General features: G+C 40.6%; 1 protein-coding gene across 3 annotated transcripts in view; it reads right to left on the bottom strand.

Annotated features, from left to right (window-relative positions):
* PIP4K2A (phosphatidylinositol-5-phosphate 4-kinase type 2 alpha) overlaps window positions 1-20590 on the bottom strand; it is a 194742-nt gene that overhangs the window by 72528 nt on the left and 101624 nt on the right. For 2 of the 3 annotated variants that reach the window (XM_049881848.1, XM_049881850.1), the window contains exons 2-3: window positions 12886-12983; window positions 11203-11299 (exon numbers count right to left, since the gene is read on the bottom strand). In XM_049881848.1, the coding sequence (XP_049737805.1) occupies window positions 11203-11299; window positions 12886-12983 (195 nt within the window). Of the gene's footprint in view, window positions 1-9687; window positions 11149-11202; window positions 11300-12885; window positions 12984-20590 lie in introns of those variants that run through there. The other variant, XM_049881849.1, reaches the window with a different exon arrangement.

The following is a 20590-nucleotide window of genomic DNA, read 5'->3' as shown; positions in this document are numbered from 1 at the left end:
AATGGCCTCTGCTTACCTAGAGGTAGCAGGCAAGAATAAGACAGTGTGAGCTGGGGTTGGCTGAAGATACAGGTCTTGAGAAAGGGGAGGAAAGTCTGGAAAAGTGAACTTGGAAGCTATGATCTGGGAAGTCATTTGTGTAACACATCGGGCTACTACAGAATCCACAACCCCATTCAATGCGGAGCCTAAAATACTTAATTCAACATTTAAAACACAGGTGTGACGGAAACATGACACTGTGTTTTGTCACCTCCACCCCCCCCCCATTGGTCACCCCAGGGCTTCCTTTACTACCTAATTCTTTCCTTTTCAAGTCTTAGCACCTCAGACTTGACAGCACCTAACAACATTTCCACACCTTGGTAAGTAAACTTATTTTTCACCACCTCTACTTTCCATAGCCTAATACATGACTGATCTGATGATATCCTATCTCAAACCTCAACAGCTGTGTTTGAAGCTCTAGTGCCATGTCAGCCCACAACAGGAAATAAACGAAGATAATGAGATGAAGCTCACTCTTCAGTGGTCTTCTTACAGTTGTAATTGGAAATTTACTGTCCTTTTCTCTGAAGAAAAGGATTAATGGCATTATCCTTCTCCCTACTTCTCTACAAGTCTGTATTGAAGATGTTTATTTCAGCAGTGGGAGGTCCAGGATTAGTGGAGCCTCCAGAAGAGTGCAGGAAATGCAAAGGTCAATTTAATTAGCTCATTCTTACCACCAATATTTCATACCTCTCATAAAAATGTCATGATTTGGTAACTGTTACTTTTTCCTACATATTTTTTTTTTAATAACCATGCATTGTGAACATTAAATTCCATTGAACTATGCATATAGTCTTGTACACATTCTTGCCTTTTCCATTTGGAGATGTTTGTATATTGTTAAAAAATCATGTTTGAAAAGTTCTTATTTGTAGTCAACAGAAAGGCCACTTAAAATCAGTTCTGCCATGCTCAAACATGTAAAAGCCACCACCTTACAAGGCAACACATAAATATTGTGTGTTTAAATGACAGTCACCTACTCAAAGTGACTTAATAGCTTCAGACATTTTACAGCTGAGAGGCCATCAGAGGGCATCACGTCCTTCTCCCTCATATTGCAGATGAGAGCACTGAGACCTACTGGGGTCAACTGACTGGCTTAAAATCACAGCATCAGTCAGTGAAGATCCAAGACTCAAACCCAGTCCTCATGATTTCCAGGAAAAAGTTCTTTTTACTAAGCCTGGCTACCTTACTTGAAAACTGGAAAGCAATCACTGCCCTACTGACAGTTCAGAGCTGTGATTACATGCCTGGAATCACACAGCCCAGGAGGCAGGAGTGACTGCCCAGAGAAGGCTGGCTTCTGAGCTCACGGGTGACATACCTGAGTGAGCACAGATGGTTCTCTGACCTCGTCAGAGAGTTAAAGACCAACATGCTAGCATTAACATCATCATCAAGGGTTTATTAAATGCCCACTGTGTTCAAAGCCCTGCACTAAGCTCTTGGGAAATTTCAAAGAAAGTCTGAGCTGTGATCCAGGGCTTTCATTATAGAGGGGAGCAAGATAGTGCAATTTAACACTTATCAATAATGAAACAACTTTTTAGAAAAGGAGAACACAAAATGAAAGGTAATGGCCAACAGAGAGAGAAGCCAAGTTGGAGGAACTTCACATAGTGTATATCTCCTTTAAATATCACAGATGCGCCTTGACCGTGGGGATTAAAATAGTAGAGACCTGTCCCCAAAGCTCACAGTAAACACATGCAGCATTTCGCCCGCACAGAAGCACTGTGTGGCAAGCATGAATGACTGTCAGCTCTCGGGCGGGAAACTTGGACGAACAGGAAGCCAGGGTTGTAAGCTGGAGGCAGTTTGTGGTGGGGACAATAATTTGCTCAACTCACCAGAAAAAGCACTAGAAAAATCTGATGATGCTGATGGGCTGCAAAAGAATTTTTCCAAAAGTAGAGCGAGGAGCAGCTCCTTTGGGTTTCAGCCCATGTGCATCTTTGTACAGGGCGGAGTTTCCTTCCGGTGCGCAATGTGAGGCTGCTGGTACTAACTCCATGAGGCCAAAAAGTGTGAGCAGAAGCTGTAAAAGGGTAGGATGAGGAAACCCAACAGACAAGCCGTGACAAAGGAAGAAGAGAGCTTATACTGTTTAAGAAGCAAATTCAGGTTGGTGACAGTACAAATGTGGTAATCAAGAGACGGGATGGAGGAGGAACTCCACAGCCTCCATGCTGATGACTCCTAGATTTGTGCCTCTGCTCCTGACCCCGAGCCTGAGCTCCACCCACCTCAGAACGTCCAGCTGCTTGATGACCAGTCTCACTTGGTATCTAGTGGTTATCTCCTTATTCAATGTTAAAAACTCCACTTCATCTTCCTTCCTATCTCCCCTGGCTCCAAACTTCCCTCTGTCAGTGAGCAGCATCTCTGCTCTCCCAGTCTCTCAGGCTCAAATACCTCTTTGGCTCTTGTCCTTTTCTTCCATGAGCCATCATCAGCCACCTTATCCTGTCAGTTTGCTTTTCTTAGCTCTTATGAATCTGCTCCCTGCTTTACGCTATCACTGTTGGGGAGAAATGCCCTAGTTCATGCCTCATCTTCACTCACTGGTGCTATTTCATAGCCTCCTAATTTCCTTATCGGGCAGTGATGACGGTTCAGTGGTAGAATTCTCACCTTTCATGTGGGAGACTAGGTTTCATTTCCCAGCCAATGCACCCCATGCATAGCTACTGCTTATCTGTCAGTGGGGGTTTGCACGTTGCTATGATGCTCAATAGATTTCAGTGGCACTTCCGGAGTAAGAAGGGCTAGAAAGAAAGGCCTGGTGATCTGCTTCCAAAAATCAGCCAACGAAAACCCTACGGATCACAATGGTTCAATCTGCAACCCATCATGGCAGGACGAGGTAGCACTTCATTCCATCGTGTATGGGGCTGCCATGAGTCGGAGCTGACTCGATGGCAGCTAACAACAAACTCCTTTCTCTCCTACTGTATACGTAAGCAAAACAAAACAAAAACCTCAAAACCAAACCTGTTGCCATCGAGTTGATTCTGAGTCATAGTGACCCTATAGGACAGAGCAGAACTGCCCCATAGGGTTCCCAAGGCTGTAACAGTGGTTAAGAGCTTGGCTGCTAACCAAAATTTTGGCAGTTCGAATCAACCAGCCACTCCTTGGAAACCCTGGGGCAGTTCTACTCTGTCCTATAGGGTTGCTATGAGTCAGAAAAAACTTGATGGCAACAGGTTTGGTTTTTCTGTTTTGGTTTAATCTTTATGGAAGGAGACTGCCACACCTTTCTCCTGCACAGCGTCTGGTGGATTCGAACTGCCAACCTTTTGGTTAGCAGCTGAGCGCTTAACTACTGCACCACCAGGGCTCCTACTCTATATGTAAGTGACTCAATTATCTTCAGAAAATACAGATCTCATCACCCTACTCACCTATGCAAAATCTGCAGAATCTGGGTGCAGAATCTGGGTGTAGAATCCGGTTGAGGTCTTCAGCCCGGTCTCCAAGTTACTTGTCTCTTTCTGTTTTCCCATATTTATCTCTCACAATCTTGCCAACCCATCACCACCCAACTGCTAGTCCTTCCACAAACTCTTCTGTTTCTATGCTTTGGTCCAGAAGGTTCACTTTGCTTGGTATGCCTCCCTCACCCTATCCCCTCTTTCTTCTACAAATATTTCTTAACTGCTGTGAGCCAAGCATTGTTCTAAACAGTGGGTATACATAGGAGTAAACAAGATAGACACAGTTCCTGCCCTCAAGGAGTTTACACTCTATTTGGGAAATCTCTATCTGAAAAAATCATAATAACCAAAAAAACCAAACCCACTGCTGTACAGTCCATTCTGACTCATAGTGACCCTATAGAATAACCATAATAGATTTTATAATATTCTAGAAATACTGGCAGAATTTTTTTCCCAAAGTTTAGTATACTCTGAAGGTCATGACACTTTAGAATTTTATTTTTAAACTTGAAAGAAGAACAGCAAAAGTTTAAACCATTAGTTTTTAAAATTCTTTTAAAATTAGAATTCTCTGTTACAAACACAAAGAAGAAAATGCATCGAATGTGAATAATGAGGGATTCTAATTCAGGAGACGCAGTAGGGGAAAACCTAACCTGATATTATCTTTGACAATGAGTAAGTGGGTTCAGCTTCAATTATTTGGTGTATTTAGGTTATGCAGAAGCATCTCTGTCCTGTACTACTTTTTGGTTTCTCGTGGGCAACCCTCTTGGGAGGCTCAGAAACCTTAACTGAAGCCTCTGTTTGACCTCCCAGGACTGTAAGAAAGGTCCAGTAACCCCGACAGACCGGGAAGAGGGTGAGATTTTCTTGTTGAATGTTAAAAATCAGTTTGGCTGTGTTTTTGTAATCTCACTAGGGTTTAATACAAAACATGGCATGCAAAAAAGTAGATTCCTTCACCCTTCTCCTCCTCTTCCTTCTTTTTTTAAAAAAATATTTTATTGAGTTTTTGGTGGAAGTTTATACAGCAAATTATGTTCCCATTTAACAGTTTTTATACATATTGTTCAATGACACTGGTTATATTTTCCATATTGTGTCAACCTTCTCCGCATTTCCATTCTGGTTGTTCTGCTTCTATTAACCCAGTTTTCCTGGCCCCCTGACCTTCTCATCTATTTTGTAGTGTAAATGTTGACCATTTGGCCTCATATTAAGAAAACTGTTGCCATCAAGTCAATTCCAACTCATAGAGACTCATATAGGTGATTTTTTTTTTAACCCTTCTCTTCTGCATTCCTAGAATGACAAGCAGCAGGTGTAAATAAACACACATTGAGTTGATAACTCAGCACCTAAGAGGGACCAGGACTTCCTGTAGTAGTGGTAATGTCAGACCCAGAACTGTAGCAACAACAGCAGCAGAGGCCTCCACGGGAGAACTCATCTTGAAACACTTCTTAAAAGTATGGTTGTATGCAGTTACATTGTCCAAAAAATGACTCAAACCCACTGTGCCACCAGGGTTTCCATAAATGACCAGAAGAATATAATTAAACCCTGAGTATATTACAAACCAATGAAGGAATTACAAAACACTAGTAATTGGAGAAATTTCTGCATGGAAGCACTGGTCATAAGCACACACAGGTTTACAAATATATGTAAGATGGTACTGTTACTAATGATGAATATTTTAGATCTGTTGCTTGAATTTATCTTTAACAGCAGGGAAAGAAGTTTTATTTTTAAAAGACATTCAAGAAATCGAAAACAAAGGAAAAATACAAATGCTTATTGGGACAGTAAAAATGCTTCTCAATTCTTTATAAGATGTTTAAGTTCTTCATTAGAGATCAATTACTGTAGGTAGGCTAATTACAATGGTCTACTTTTATCAGAGTGGTCTCCACTGATCAACACTGACTGTTTTCGGGTATAGAAAAATGCCATTCACCAAAACAGGACAAGTTGAGACCATTTATCCATTTACCTTAATGTAATGGTTTGAATAATGAATGAACCAGATGATGGAACTCCTTATCACCACATTGATTTAAAGATGCTTGTTCAAAGTGCAAGCACTTCAAAAATATAAACTAAAAAAACATGGTGAGGCAAAGCAACATAATACCTGGGTTCCCGTTAGCAACCCAGTATCTTCGAAGAATGATAAGACCTTTGGTTATCTATCCTATTTTTCAAATCAGACAGAGAAAGAGTATTCAAAGCAGCTTGCACTGATGGGCTTACAAAATGACTGCAATATTTGAATACTTAACGCTCTGTAGTGGGTACATGGAAGCAGCACAGGCAGGACGAGAGTGCTACTGCCACGTTATTGTTAGGGACCAACTCATAGCGACCTTATGTATAAGAGAACATTGTCCAGTCCTGTGCCATCTTCATGACCGCTGGTATGTTTGAGTCCACTGTGTCAATCCATCTCATTTTGAGTTTCTCTCATTTTTGCTGACCCTCTACTAGCGAATGGTCTTTCCTCATGATGTGTCCGAGGTATAAGAGCTGAGGTCTCTCCATCTTCACTTCTAAGGAGCATTCTGCACCTTTATCTTAATAATAATGACCACTGAGAGGCTCTGCTCAGCAAATGCACTTTAGCAGGTTCCGGGAGGGGAAAACAAGAATGCTTTTTGTGATTTGGAATTACGTGTCAACTGATGTTTGCTCTTTAGATCAACTGTGATGAATGAAAGGTCTGGCCAGTGATTAGTCAGCCTGCTAAGCAGCTGAGATGGCGGCCCTGTCTGGCCCCGCCCAGGCCCCCTGCCAGCTTTCACAGAACTCAAGCACCCGCCTTCACTCCTGATGCGCACAGAGCCCAGGAGGCATGTGCTTGGAGCCAGAGCTGTCACAGCTGCCCTCCTTTTTGCCAAATCAAGTAGACAACGAACTGGGTTGAGCCCAGGGACCCTGCCCCTGTTGAAAAGTCTTCAAGAAGTACAGATATCAGAAAAGGAATACAGGATCAGGGAAGGAAGAAAAGTATATACTACTTTGTTACTTTGAACAGTCACTTTTTTTTTTCTTAATAGAAATACACTTCCTGAAGATAAAGCAGCAATTTAAATGCCAAAAGCACCAGGCAAAGCCGAGGAAAGGAGTAATGTTAAAATGATTAATTATACTCACACCAACTCTCCTAATGCTGATCTCGCATACTAACAGTCTAACAGACATGCCAATTAGTTACTCGTGAATCATCTTCTACTTGCCTAATTTGCCTTCAAAGTTTGTACTCAGCAATTTGCACTTACTTAAATATCAACTTATATGGTTTGTTTTTAGATGGGGAAAAAAGGAAAAAAAGCTGGCTTATGTCTTCATACTTCAGCAACTAAACTGGTCATCGTAGGGAATTTAAAAACTATATTTTCTATTTGCTACAGTACAGAATTCAAGGTTTGATGGGTTTGTTTTAGATCTCATTTAATAGGATTATGAATAGAAATACTAGAACTTCAACTTGGTAATGAATTGAAGAATCTAAAAAGATCCTGTAGCATGGGCCCTCAAAAATCAGTTTCTGTTAAATGATGGTATAGCTGTTTTATTAAAAAAAAAAAAAAAAAAGGACAAGGATATAGGGTGGAACACACTTGTTTAGCAAGAGGAAAACCAAACCAAACCCTCTGCCATGGAGTTGATTCTGACTCATGGCAGCCTCATGTGTTACAGTGTAGAACTGTTCCATAGGGTTTTCTTGGCTGTAATCGTCACAGAAACAGATTTCCAGGCTTTTCTCCTGCAGTGCCACTGGGTGAGTTTGAACTGCTGTGTGAATAACTTCAAATACAAGAATCAGCACAAAGCCAATTCCTATGAGGAATATACCCCAGGTGTCCACATTCTCCAAGCTGCTGCACCGCTCCACCTCCGACACCAGCCGCTCTCTCTCCCCTCAGCACTCTTCCCTCCCCCATTTAGGTTCAGAGATTCACTGCAACTTCTCACAAAACTCATGACTGTACTTAGAGTGAAGTGGTTTATTAAAGAACAGGGTATAAGACCAACAGGTTACAACTCAGGATCAGGAACCATGTGGGGAAAGTCTTCCTGCTTCAGTGCAGGACAGCTCACTCAGCAACTCTTGACTGTGCATGCCTCCTCTCGGCCCCCTGAGGACAGGCTCCTCCCGGGCCCCCTGAGGACAGGCTCCTCTCAGGCCCCCTCAGGACAGTCTCCTCTGGGCCCCCTCAGGACAGGCTCCTCTGGGCCCCCTCAGGACAGGCTCCTCTTGGCCCTGCCATCTGTCACTACTGGCTCTGCTGCTGGGCCCCTTCCCAGCCTCTCACTGTCTTCAGAGTTAAAGCTCTTTTTCTCTCTGCTCCTTTCTTTTCTTTCTCTGCTCCTTCCTGCTCCTTTCTATCTCAAAAACCTCTGTACAGGGCTAGCTGCTTAAATACACAAACTCCTTGTCGATTTCAAGGCATGGTAATTTTACCAGGGCCATGAACTGACCCATCGCCTCTTGGTAGACCACAGACATTTCATTTGAATAAGCAGGCTATAACTCGCCTCATATGTATAGTCTATTGACCAATCCCTGCAAGGTGCATACCAATCACAGCAGGCTGCAGCCCAGAACCAGACAAAAAAAGATCAAAACCAAGTTGCTTATACTTTACCCAGGAAATATCAATCAATGTGGACAAAAGTAACAAATCTTGGGTAGAAACCAGGGCAAAGGTAACTCCTCAGGGCTCAGGGGATAAATCTCTCAAGCTGTTTTCCCAAAGAACCAAGGCAAAAGGCCACATAGAAGAACTCATTTCACTAAAATCGCAAATAGCTTGTGCCACCCAGGGACTTTTGGGAGAGAGCCAGGCAGAAATTTTCTTAGGATGTTAAAGTTATCTTCTGTTAATTCCTTTTAAAGTACCGAATTCATTTTTGTTATGGCCTCTTTAAATGTAAGAACAGTTGTCAAATAATATATAATTATTCTTTCTATTTCATAGTAGTCATTCCCTTTTTACTATTCCAAAAATTATCCTTTAAAGGATAATTTAAAAGTTGTTTATTTTTTTTCAGCTGTCAATTTTAAGTCTATAATTTTAATTGACATTCTCTCTTAAAAATTAAGTACAAATCTCAGTGTTGGCTCTGCTGCAGAGTTTAAGAGCAAACTCCTCTACCTGATTGATGTAAGAAGCACGTTTCTCATGTGTTATCATTTTATTGGCCTGCCTAATCTTTGGCTGAAAGGTGGACTTCTGGAGTGGCTTCAAGTCTGAGTTAAAAGAGTGTCCAAGGGCCATAGTCTCGGGGCACCATCTAGTTCTTCTGGTCCCGGGGTCATGTAGGCTGTGGTTCATGTGGTCAATTAGTCCTTGGGTCTAATTGCTCCACTGAGTCTTTAGATTTTTTCCCCTCTCCTTTGCTTCAGACTAGAAGAGACCAATATTTGTGTCTTAGATGGCTGCTTGCAAGCTTTTAAGACCCTAGACACTATTCATCAAAGTAGAATGTAGGACATTGTCTTTAAGAATTATGTTGTGCCAGCTGATGTACATGTCCTCTGAGCCTATGGTCCTTTGAAAGTCTCCACTTTGAGTACTACAGTGCTGGCTTGTGTAGTGGCCATAGGACTGCTGTCACCATCAGGAGCCCACCAGTCTCCAGAACAGTCATGTGGAGCATCTTCCTCTGGCTATTGGTACCTACCTACTGTATAACAAATGTACACCATTGCTTTGCCAGGTTCTCAATGTTAAATTTTAAACTTGAGGTGATGGGGCTGCCATATCTGCCGATGGATGATCACTTTTCCTAAGAAGGGACCTGAGATTAGCTACTTGATTTTCGTATAGCTGGCCAGGTTCTTAAAAGCTGAGGACTTTTTTTTTTTTTAAGAACAGAAATCTAACATAGGAGATCCAAGGGCTGCTTTCTGGTCTTTTACAACAGTTTGTTCACTTTACTGCGAGAATAGTGACATTTTAAATCCCTTCAAATCTAGTAAACACTTTCTCTAATTTGCCCTAAACTGAAAATCTTTATTTTATCTATCCTGGGTGCCCTTCAAGTTGAATACTGTCACAGCTTACCCTGGATTTCTCCCTTAAAGAATAGGGTCCCTAAAGCAAACTGAGCTTAGTATCCTTTTCAAAAAATCTGTGGGTCCCTCCTCATCCCATTGTTTAAAATTTCTCACCTGCTTACTCAGGTATGACCTGTTATGTTTTGAGAAATAAGTGTTGGCCAGGCTGCTGGTGGCATTCCCTCCTCTGTGGACCAGGTTCACTATCTCTACACAGGTCCAGATTCTGAGCAGAGCCTTGGGTGCACCCAAAGAGCGGGTGGGATGATCAAATGGGTAACACCTGCCCCAAAATAAAGACGAGAAGGTGGGAAGGGATACGAAAACTGGAGAAATGGAATTGGAGAACATGGGGAGAGTGCTGACACAATGCGGGATTGCAACCAATGCTATGAAAGAATTTGTGTATAAATTTTTGAATGAGAAACTAATTTGCTCTGTAAGCGTTCACCTAAATCACAATGAAAAAAAAAACCTCAAGGGGAAAACAAAAACAAAACAAAGCAGAGCCTTTGACACAGTGCTGCGGGCAAGTCAGAGTTGGTCAATTTAAAAGCAGCCAATCAGCAAGAAAAAAAATTCTGAAATTCCTAAATGGCCTCTACAAATCTAGGAAATGTGAATTCAATACTCTTTCACAGGCTGTTGACACATTTTACAGCAGCAATAAAAGTGAGGTTCTGCTTGCGGGACATTTTTACCTGGAAATAGAAACGCTGTCTCTTTCTGAAGAATATTATAGTCGATGATTCTCATTATCAGTGATAGTCATGTTTTATAAAGTTGCTGCAGACACTGAATCAGTGAATACTAAACCATTGCTCTGAGGGGAAAGACCAGGTCACGCTCTTGCAAGCCTCTGGTCACATTTTTGTCAACCTTGTTCTATGCATTTCTGTTTAAAGACACAGTATTTAAATTAAAAAAAAAAAAAAAATTTTTTTATTTAATGCATATCGTTAACCATTAACATTGAACTCCCAGCCCAAAGCACTATAACTCATACGCAAATGAAGGTTATCTAAACACACTTATTTTCTCAGTAAGGCACATCAGTCTTACTGCACTGAGGAACACTAGACAGCACGTCAGCTGTCGCAGGCTATTTCAGTGAAGTCACCAAAAGCCACCAAATGCAAAAAAACAAAAACAAAACATGGCACTAAATGGAATGTGGAAAGAACGCTTGCTTACAGCATAAGAGTATGAAGAAATCTAAGCATGAGAAGGCAGAGCGTCACCTTGTTCAACCTCAGATGGGAACACGCACATTGGGCAACCCAACTTTTTCACCACCTTGCGCACATTCATGAATGACAGTGAAAACACTGTGAGTGTTGATCTTGGTATTATAAATACATTTCAGCAGGTAAGCATATTTTCAAATACACAATCCACAGATAATGACGATCAACTTTCTTTTCCTACCAGCTTCTATACTGAAATCATATTGTATAAACGCATCTAGCCAAGAGAACTCGTTAGTTCAAAAATAACCTTGAAAGAGTCTTATGTAAAATGAAATTTAATATTACATAATTACTTGTAATGACAAAATATAAATCCCACTTTACACAGCAAAAGGTGTAATAAAACCCATTTGAAGCAAATGTTATAAAGGCAACTCACCTGGAAATCTTGATCATCGATTCCAAACCTCTCCCGCAGATTACGGAAAACCATCGGACAGTATTCTTTAAACTTGAAATGGCTTGGCATGTTTTCTCTGAAACAGTGATATTGTGGAATAAAGCTCAGATGTACAGTGAGTTAACCAGACTTCAATCTGTCACCATCTAGCTCTGGTAGCCAAAGAAGTGTATGAGCTTATCCACATTATACCCAGATGTATTTCACAGAACCAAGTATAACCCACAGTACGATTTTAGGGGACAGACGATGGCAGACTGTTAATATTTGCCACCTTCCACCATCTATGAGTCTGAATGGACTGAACATTAACAGGTTTTCTTTCACCATCGAGAGGCACTTGGACTATGTAACCTTTTCAATCCGGACCACACATTACAGTCACTTCCCCAAGGAAGAAGAGGTGGAAAGGAAAGGGGCCATGCATGGGCAACAGTAAAGGAAAAGCCAAGATGGAAAGGAGCTAGGACAAGGAAGTAGCAAAGGGTGCTCTCTAGATTAGTTTCCAGTTACTTGCTGAATTAAATTTTACAAAACAAGGCTGTTCTCTCACTCCCAGAATAACATTTTATATCTTACATATATGCCACATTCTTAATTCACATAGAAAAAATTCCCTCAAAAGGTCAACCTCTAAACAGCATTGCAAGAAGAATTAACGTATCGGTTTCACGTTAGAACAACTGCTGCATTAGGAAATTTCATAATTGATCCTAAAGTGGGAGAGATTTCTGTAGTCTTCTTTAAGGCTCACCCCACTCATTCAGAATTAACTGCTTCCTCCTTTGTGTTACCACAGGACCTTATACATAAATAAACACACACACACACCTCTATTATGGTACTTTGCACACTTATAGTAGTTTATATATGTGACAGTTTTCAACCATCAGCCTAACTGAGCTCCTTGAGGGCAGGGCCATGCCTTATACATTGTTGTATCTCCAGCCCTCAATGGACTGCTTAACATATAGAAGGTGCTGGGGGTCAGGGGGAGGAGGGAAACCAGTTGCCGCTGAGCCGATTCCAACTCATGGTGACCGCACGTGAGTCAGAACAGAACTGTGCTGTGATCTTTCGGAAGCAGACTGCCAAGCCTTTCTTCCGAGGCACCTCTGGGTGGATCCCAACTGCTAGCCTTTCGGTGAGTAGCCAAGTGCTTAAACATTTACATCACCCAGGGCCTCCATAATGAGGTTTCGAAGTATATTCAGATGAAGTAGAAATATTCTCAATGCCCAATATCGTATCCAATTATGTTGTATAAAAATGTACCTTAATTCTTTATTGTTCTATGAAAGTAGTCGTTTCTATTCATAAAGAAATAATTTTCAAAGTTTCACGTAAGAGAGGCAAGAGGTTCATAACGGCTCAAAAATCCAAGCAATTTACAGCTTCAAAAATGTAAATTGTAACGAGAATATCACTTTTAACATATAAGATATTCACAGAGAACCATATGCCATATGGTAAAAGGATATTACCCAAGAGGGCCTGCTGTCGCTTTTCTGAAAATGACAGATGGTTATGTTTATCACAAGATTAACTTCATCGGCAAAACTTTACTCCTACCCATTGAAAAATAATGTGATTACAGAAATTCACAAAAATCACACCCCTAGCCACCAGGTCAGTCCCATAAAAGGTTGCACTTGTACTTACTTGTTAAAAAGGTGATTGTCCACCTTTATCTTCGAATAGGCTTTGAAGTCATCTGGCATCAACATAACAGGGATTTGAACATGGCTCAGTTCATTGATCTAGAAAAAAAATAAATGGCACAGGTTATTACCATCTAGGTGGAAAGTCCTTGACTTAAACATATTACTTGTAAAGAAAGCCTGGTGAACATTAAGAACTTTCCTGCCTACCCCATCTACCTTCCTCTCTACTTCTATCCTAAATTTTCCCTCTTCTTCCCTTTCTCACAGTCTCATCAGCTCCAATCCGCACTTCTCATCTCTGTCCTATGTGGGAGCCTCTGGTGGTTGGGATGGTGTGATAAAGGAGGGATACCAGAGGGTCAAACCTCAGGGCTACTTGTCCCTGATTCTCCCCCATCTACTTCCCCTTCAGAGCCTAAACCCAGAACCCCTTTGGTTACATGTCCAGGATAACTTCCTTCTGTAAAGAAAATGTTATCTGGGAAAGAGGGTTTTTTCACTTCTGATTTGTTGAATTATTAATGTCCATGATTATTTCTTTACACTTTTGGTATTCAGAGAACAACTATTATTATTCATGTGCTCTTTACCTCTCTTAAGGAATTAAGTTAAAAAAAAAAAAATACTGAGAAGAGAGTATGAATTTACCAAGAGAGAAACTTTCATTAAGGAAAGGAGGGATACATATGAAAGCGAGAAGGCTTGGATAGGAGTAAAGAACAAAAGCAAGTATGTGGTTACAGAGGCCAAAGGGTGATATCAAGTTTCATTTACACTCTAGTGAATGGCAAGGACAGGAATGGATACATGACTTTGAAAAAGTTGAACTTTTCTCCTGGTGAATTATTTTTTCATCTTGGTTCCTGAGTTATCTCTCCCTTGCTCCTAGCACTGAAAACCAGTTTAAAGACTTGTAGAATAGGAGGTACACAGTTATAAAAATAAAAACAAAACATGACAATACAAAATGAAAAAACAAGTTCCTTGATAAAGCAGATTTTTTAACACACTGTTAGATTCATAGAAAGTAAAGGAAATCTCCAAGACACCCTCCTTCCCCCAAAGTGAGTGTAATCCATAAAGGGGTCATGAAGCAAGAGTGAAAGGAGTAGTTTCTCTGAAGACAAATGCCAATTTCAACACTTACATGGGCCAGAGGAAAACTGGGGAGGATCAATTAAAGACTTCAAATTAAGTTAGGATCCTTGAAGGGGGTGAAAACTGTTCTAACACCTGATGCAAGTAAATGCAAATGGTCTCTGGAGGAAATATTTGCACAATGGGCCTCCAGGATTCCTACAGATTAAGATCAGCCAAATGTGAGCTCAGAAGATAACAGTGGGAGCCAGCAGAAACAACAGCGATAGATTAAAATCTTCAAGGCTTCTAGGCTTCAGCTATTAGAATGACCAGATACCTAGACACCAAAAAGATAAACAAACTATGCGTGAAATGCATAAGGAAATAAAAGAGGGACTAACAAAAACAAAAACTTATGACACTTTCGAAATTACTAATTAGATTTGAAAAATAATCCAATAAAACTTTTAAAAAGTGAAAACTGTGATTGTTGAACTGAAAACAAAACCAAAAACCACTACCTTAAAGCTTAAGCAACAGACTGAACAACTGCTGTACCGGAGGGTAGATCTGAGGAAATTACTGAGAATACCACATACAGAGACAGGAGTTGTACCATATAAATGAATGGCTGACACAGGAGTTTGGAATGAGTTTAACTGGAATCTCAAGGAAGAGAATACAGAGAACGGGGAGGAGGTAATATCCGAAGATATAATGCCTGAGAATTTTCTAATGAAAGTTACACATTTATGCATACAGAATGCCGAATATATAGTCTACCAAGCAATATAAATAAGAAGAAACTCACACCTATATACACTGCAGTTAAGCTAAAGAATATCAAAAGCAAAGAGAAGATAAGCAGCCAGAGGAAAAAGACAGACCACAACAAAGGAATGACAATCTGACAGCTAACTTTTTAACAGCAAAAGCAAAAACCCAAAGACAGTGGAATACTACAATTCTAAGTTGCAAGTGAAAAATTACTACCAACTTAGAATTGTATACCCAACAAAAGCATCTTTCAAAAATGAGTGCAAAATAAAGACATTTTTATATAAACAAAAACTGAGAATTTACAACAACAAAACTAAACCTATTGCCATTCAGTTGATTCCAATCCACGGCAACCCCATGTGTTAGAGTAGAACTGCCCCATAGAATTTTCTTAGCTGAAATCTTTAAGGAAGCAGACTGTCACTCCTTTCTTCCGTGGCGTCTCTGAATAGATCTGAACCACCAACCTTTAGGTTAGTAGCCAAGTGCAAACTGTGTGCACCACCCAGGGACTTTCTTACCTACAACAGGCCTCACTAAATGAACTTCTAAAGATATAATTCAGAAAGAAGTTAAATGTTCTGTGTTAAAGGAACAGTAAGCAAATAATTAATAAACATGTAGATGTACGTAAGTAAACACTACCTGTAATAATGCTTAGTTCATGGGATTAAAAAGATTAGAAATAAAACAATGAATAGCAATAGCACGTAAGTTGGGACACACCCAAAAAAACCAAACCCGTTGCCACTAAGTTGATTCTGACTCATAGCGACCCCATAGGACAGAGCAGAACTGCCCCATGGGGTTTGCAAGGAGTGGCTGGTGGATTTGAACTACTGACCTTTTGGTAAGCAGCTGAGCTCTTAACCACTGTGCCACCAGGGCTCCAACTCAGTAAACAGATGTTCAAAATTAAAGTGTCTCAAAGTTCATGTATTGTTCAGTAGGAAGGATATTAAGAGTAGACTTCAAGTATTATGGTAAAATTTCAAGAATAAACATTAAAAGAGAAACGGAGTATATAACTTCCAAACTGGCAGAAGGGAAAAAACAGAATAAGAAAGCAAAACTTAATTTTTAAAAAAGAACAAAGAAGAAAAAAATAAGCACCAAAAAAAGTGGGACAAGTAGCAAATGATAGAAATAAATCTTGGTGTGTAAATAATCATAATAAGCACAAATGAACTAGAGGTAGCAGTTAAAAACAGGGCTTTGAACCATTTTGAATTGGTTGAGTCATGGACAATGAAGTGAAATTACAGCAGACATGAATTTTTAATTTTTTTTTTATTGTACTTTAAATGAAGGTTTACAGAGCAAAAAAGTTTCTCATTAAACAATTAATACATGTTGTTTTGTGACACTGGTTGCCAACCCCAAGACATGTCAATACTCTCCCCTTCTCAACCTTGGGTTCCCCATTATCAGCTTTCCTGTCCCCTCCTGCCTTCTTATCCTTGCCCCTGGGCTGGTGTGCCTATTTAGTCTCGTTTTATTTTATGGGCCTGTCTAATCTTTGGCTGAAGGGTGAAGCTCAGGAGGGACATCATTATTGAGTTTTAAGGATGTCCAGGGGTCATACTCTTGGAGCTTCTCCAGTCCCTGTCAGACCAGTAAGTCTGCTGTGTGTGTGTGCACACGCGCTCTGTCTGGGACCCTGTATTGTGATTCTAGTCAGAGCACTCGGTGGCGGTAGCCAGGCACCATCTAGTTGTGCTAGACTCAGTCTGGTGGAGGCTGTGGTACTTGCGACCCATTAGTCCTTTGGGCTAACCTTTCCCTTGTGTCTTTGGTTTTCTTTTTCTCCCCTGCCCCAGACGGGTAAAACTAGTGGAGTATCTTAGATGGCCACTCACAAGCTTTTAAGACCCCAGACACTACTCACCAAAGCAGAATGTAGAACATTTTCTTTATAAATTATGTTATGCCAACTGAGTTGTATGTTCCCCAAGGCCACGGAACAGACATGAATTTTTACAATTTGGGTGATCCGGAATGATAACCAGAACGGGAAAAATTACAGGTTAAAGCCCTGGAATGGGAGACTCGGAAGAGGCATAGTGAGCCCTTTCAAGAGCCTAATGCATGTGATTGGATTAATGGCAGTACTGTGCAGAGCAACACATTTGAAGCAGCGCTGTCGGCCACCATCTTTGAGTGGTGCACTGCTATTTTACCTGCTCAAATTCAGTGGGCAAGAGATTTGGTTGCTATGCAGTGTGTATACTGTCCTTGCTTTCTAAGAGGGAGGTTCTGTTTCTGGCAGGGCTAGAAATTGTAAAAATTTGGGTCTGTTCTGGTTTTGCTTCCTCAGCCATGACTGAACCAGGAAGAACTGGTTCGAAGCCTGGGTTAAAAATAAGGATTGCCAAAATGAATTAAAAACAGCAACGATAAGCTATATGCAAGGGATATTCCTAAAACACAAACACACAAAAAAGTTGAGAGTTAAAGAAGAAAAAAAAAATACTACATATGTATTAAAAATTTCTGAAGAGAAAGCCAGCCTATCTTTATTAATAACAGATAAATGAATAACTTTAAGACAAAAGCATTTGTTAGAATAAATTGGGCCTCCACATAAAGAGAAAAGGTTCTGTTTTCCAGGAAGATAAAGCTCATATTATGTTGCTGTTGTGTGCTGTCAAGTCAACTGCAACTCCCAGTTACCCTATATGTCAGAGTAGAACTGCCCCATAGAGTTTCCTAGGCTCTTAAGTACCTACTATATTACTATATTACTGTGATTGAGCAGTTTAAAAGCAGAGTTCAGTTTTGAACTTGTTAAATTTGATGTGCCATTGAGGCTTCTACTTGGTACTGTCTGTTAGGCAGGTGGACTCATGGATCTGAAGTTCACAGGGGAGGCAGGAGCAGGAGAGAAACATGAGTGTATCTGTATATAAGATACCAGTTCCTCCACAGGGGTGACTGAGGTGGAGATGGGACAGAACAAGAGGACAAGACAGCCTTATGAGCAGTCTTGAAGGACATCAGCTTTAATGGCCTGGAAGAGGAGGATAAGCCTGCAGAGCAGTTAGGGAAGAACTGCTCATGATGTAGGAATGAAAAGCACAGTGTCACCTCATAGAAATGAATGAAATGGGATCAACAGTGTTGACTGCTTCTGAGGAGTAGGATAACCCCTGGAGAATGTCAGTGGATTTAGCAATCTGGAGGTCTTTGGAGACCTTAACATGAGGTGTTCTGATGGAGCAAAGCAACGGGGGGCCAGAGAGCATGTGAGGTGAGAAAATGCAGATACTGCATACGCCTGGTTTTTAAGAAGTTTGGAAATGAAGGAGAGAGAGAAGTCAGTAGGGCGGCAGAGCAACAGAGGGATGAGTGATCGAGGACAGGCCTGAGAGAGAAGGATATTCTATAGTATTTCCTGAGATGGTGGGAGGGACGAGGATGTGATCCCAAGCTCACAGAGAGGACATGGCTTTGGAGAGGCAGCTCCTCTACTAGCAGGAGAGAAGAGGGGCAGGAGTGTGCAGAAGTGGCAGGATCTGACTGAAGGAGACAGGAGTTCTGTCCATAGGCTCTGATTTTCTTTGGGGAGCAGAAGCCATGGCCATCTGTTGAGAGGGAGAAGCTGAGGGATTCAGAGGCTTTAAGAGAACACAGAGAGCCTACAAATGTGGTTGTAGAATGTGGGAGAACAAGTTTGGAAGAGAAATGCAGCTGGGCTTTTGGGCACAAGTGAGAGTCACTTGCGGTCAGTGATGGTTCACTTATAGAAGGACCAAGTGAGCTTGTGCAGGGACATTCCTGTGGAGCTTGGCCTCAGGGTACAGGGCAGAGATGGAGGATAGGGATGGGGAGAGGTGGTCAGTCAGGTTTGACGTTTTTGCTAGTCGAATGAGACACAGAGGAGCAATGGAATTCCAGGCCAATCACTTGGAAATGGAGTCAGTACAAAACATGATCTCTGACCATCGAGAGATTTATATTTTAGCAGAACAGGCAGGACATAAACAAACAGAATAAAATACAAAGCAGCATCTCACAAACATTAGAATCCAGACATTAAGTGTTGCCACAGCTCCGAGGGGCAGGGAGTCCAGTCTGACTGGTGCGGGTGAAACGCTTCTTGGAGGAACTGCAGCCTGACATGGCTCTTGAGTGAGGGAGAGATGGGAGATACAAACATTTAATATAATTGATGGGTCAGTCTTAGGGAGTTTAAATCAAACAAATATATCTTCTACTTCAGAAAACCACCCTCCTTTTGTGGAACTTTACTATATCAGTTTCAAGAAAGTATCAGAGCACTGGGAAAACCCAACACTACAAAAACCCCTGCTGCTGGGAGAGGTGTTCCTATACTTAGATGCTTTGACTCATCTTCAAAATGTAGGCTGTTCTGTTTGAAAGTTTTTTAGTTATTTCTCTACAAGCCCTGTCTTCATAAATTAGACCACCCCAAGAAATAAGGAATGTTTAGTTCTCATCATTAAAGAAGAGATGAGAAATCAAAGACAACTATACTTATAGCTTGGTTTACACAGAATCATAAACTGTTCCAATTAAAAGAGAATCCTAGAGATCCTCTGGTCTAATTTCTCGTTTGGCAGACCATAATATATCTTTGTATAGCTATATCCGGAGTCCTGGTGGCACAGTGGTTACGTGTTCAGCTGCTAACCAAAATATCAGCAGTCCGAATCCACCAGCCGCTCCTTGGAAACCCTATGGGGCAGTTCTACTCTGTCCTACAGGATTGGTATGAATTGGAATCGAGTCAACAGCAACAGGTTGGGTTTGGTTTGGTTTGGTTTGGCTTACATCTACATATATGTCTTTATAATTGAGTAATAGCTTGATAATGAATTATGTTAGATAACTTCTTCATGGACACTTGATCTTTCTTATAGACTGCCTTTATTTATCAATGGCTTCACATTTCATTTGGGTCTCCCTTTCTCCCCCCAGATTCTCCCCGCAAGCCTCCTGCTGGTCAGGTGAGTAGCTAGATTTAATGACTTGTGAATAAACATTTCACAAACCTGAGGATCTAGTACTGAAAAGTTTTTAATGACTAGACAAGATATTTTTAAATAGTGTACCCATGAGTCCCTATATTATTTTTTCTATAAGCACATTTTATTTTGTTGTATGTGGGGCTCGCCAATCATTCATCAGTTTTACCAAGATATTTATAACACTGTTTGATAATTAAAAGGTCAATAACTTCCTGGATAATTCTCTCATCTAGCCTGTAACCTCACCATCACAAACTAAAATATATCACTCATCTCTGTTTCATATTCATGAGCTGCTACAGGTAGTTACAATGAGTTAGCTGTCTTGAATTAGATTGAGTTAATCCTATTTGTTAATTTCTGTATTCCACATAGAGCTCTGGGTGTGAACTTTCAGATTTTAGTACACAAATTTTCAGATCTGTGGTCTTTACTGTGAGAAATTTGAAGTTATTAGTTTGACTTTCTACCTAGCCCAGCCATTCTATATGGCATGTCCCCAAATTGGTAGCAAACCTAGTAACGGTTTATCATCATTAGTTTATACCTGCTATTATCAGTACTGTAAAAACATTATACTTTTTGCTCTGTCTGTCTTTATAGATACTTACATGGGGAACATGTATTTAATTTATATATATGCATAATATATATGCTATATAATATTCACGAAAAGAAACAAAGGTTTGTATTAACCATTACTATTTTGAAGAAAAGACTAATAATCTTCCTCCCCATAGGAATAAGCAGAAATTATGGAATCTAAATGGCTTAATTTATTGAGATAAAAGTGCTTTTTGAGTTTATCAAAATTTTATTAGGGTAGCTAAACAATAACTCAAATGCAGTAGT

Source organism: Elephas maximus, chromosome 4 (assembly GCF_024166365.1).
Source record: "Elephas maximus indicus isolate mEleMax1 chromosome 4, mEleMax1 primary haplotype, whole genome shotgun sequence".
Lineage (NCBI taxonomy): Eukaryota > Metazoa > Chordata > Mammalia > Proboscidea > Elephantidae > Elephas > Elephas maximus.
Note: the sequence above shows the minus strand (reverse complement) of the source record. Positions and strands in the feature narration are given on the sequence as shown.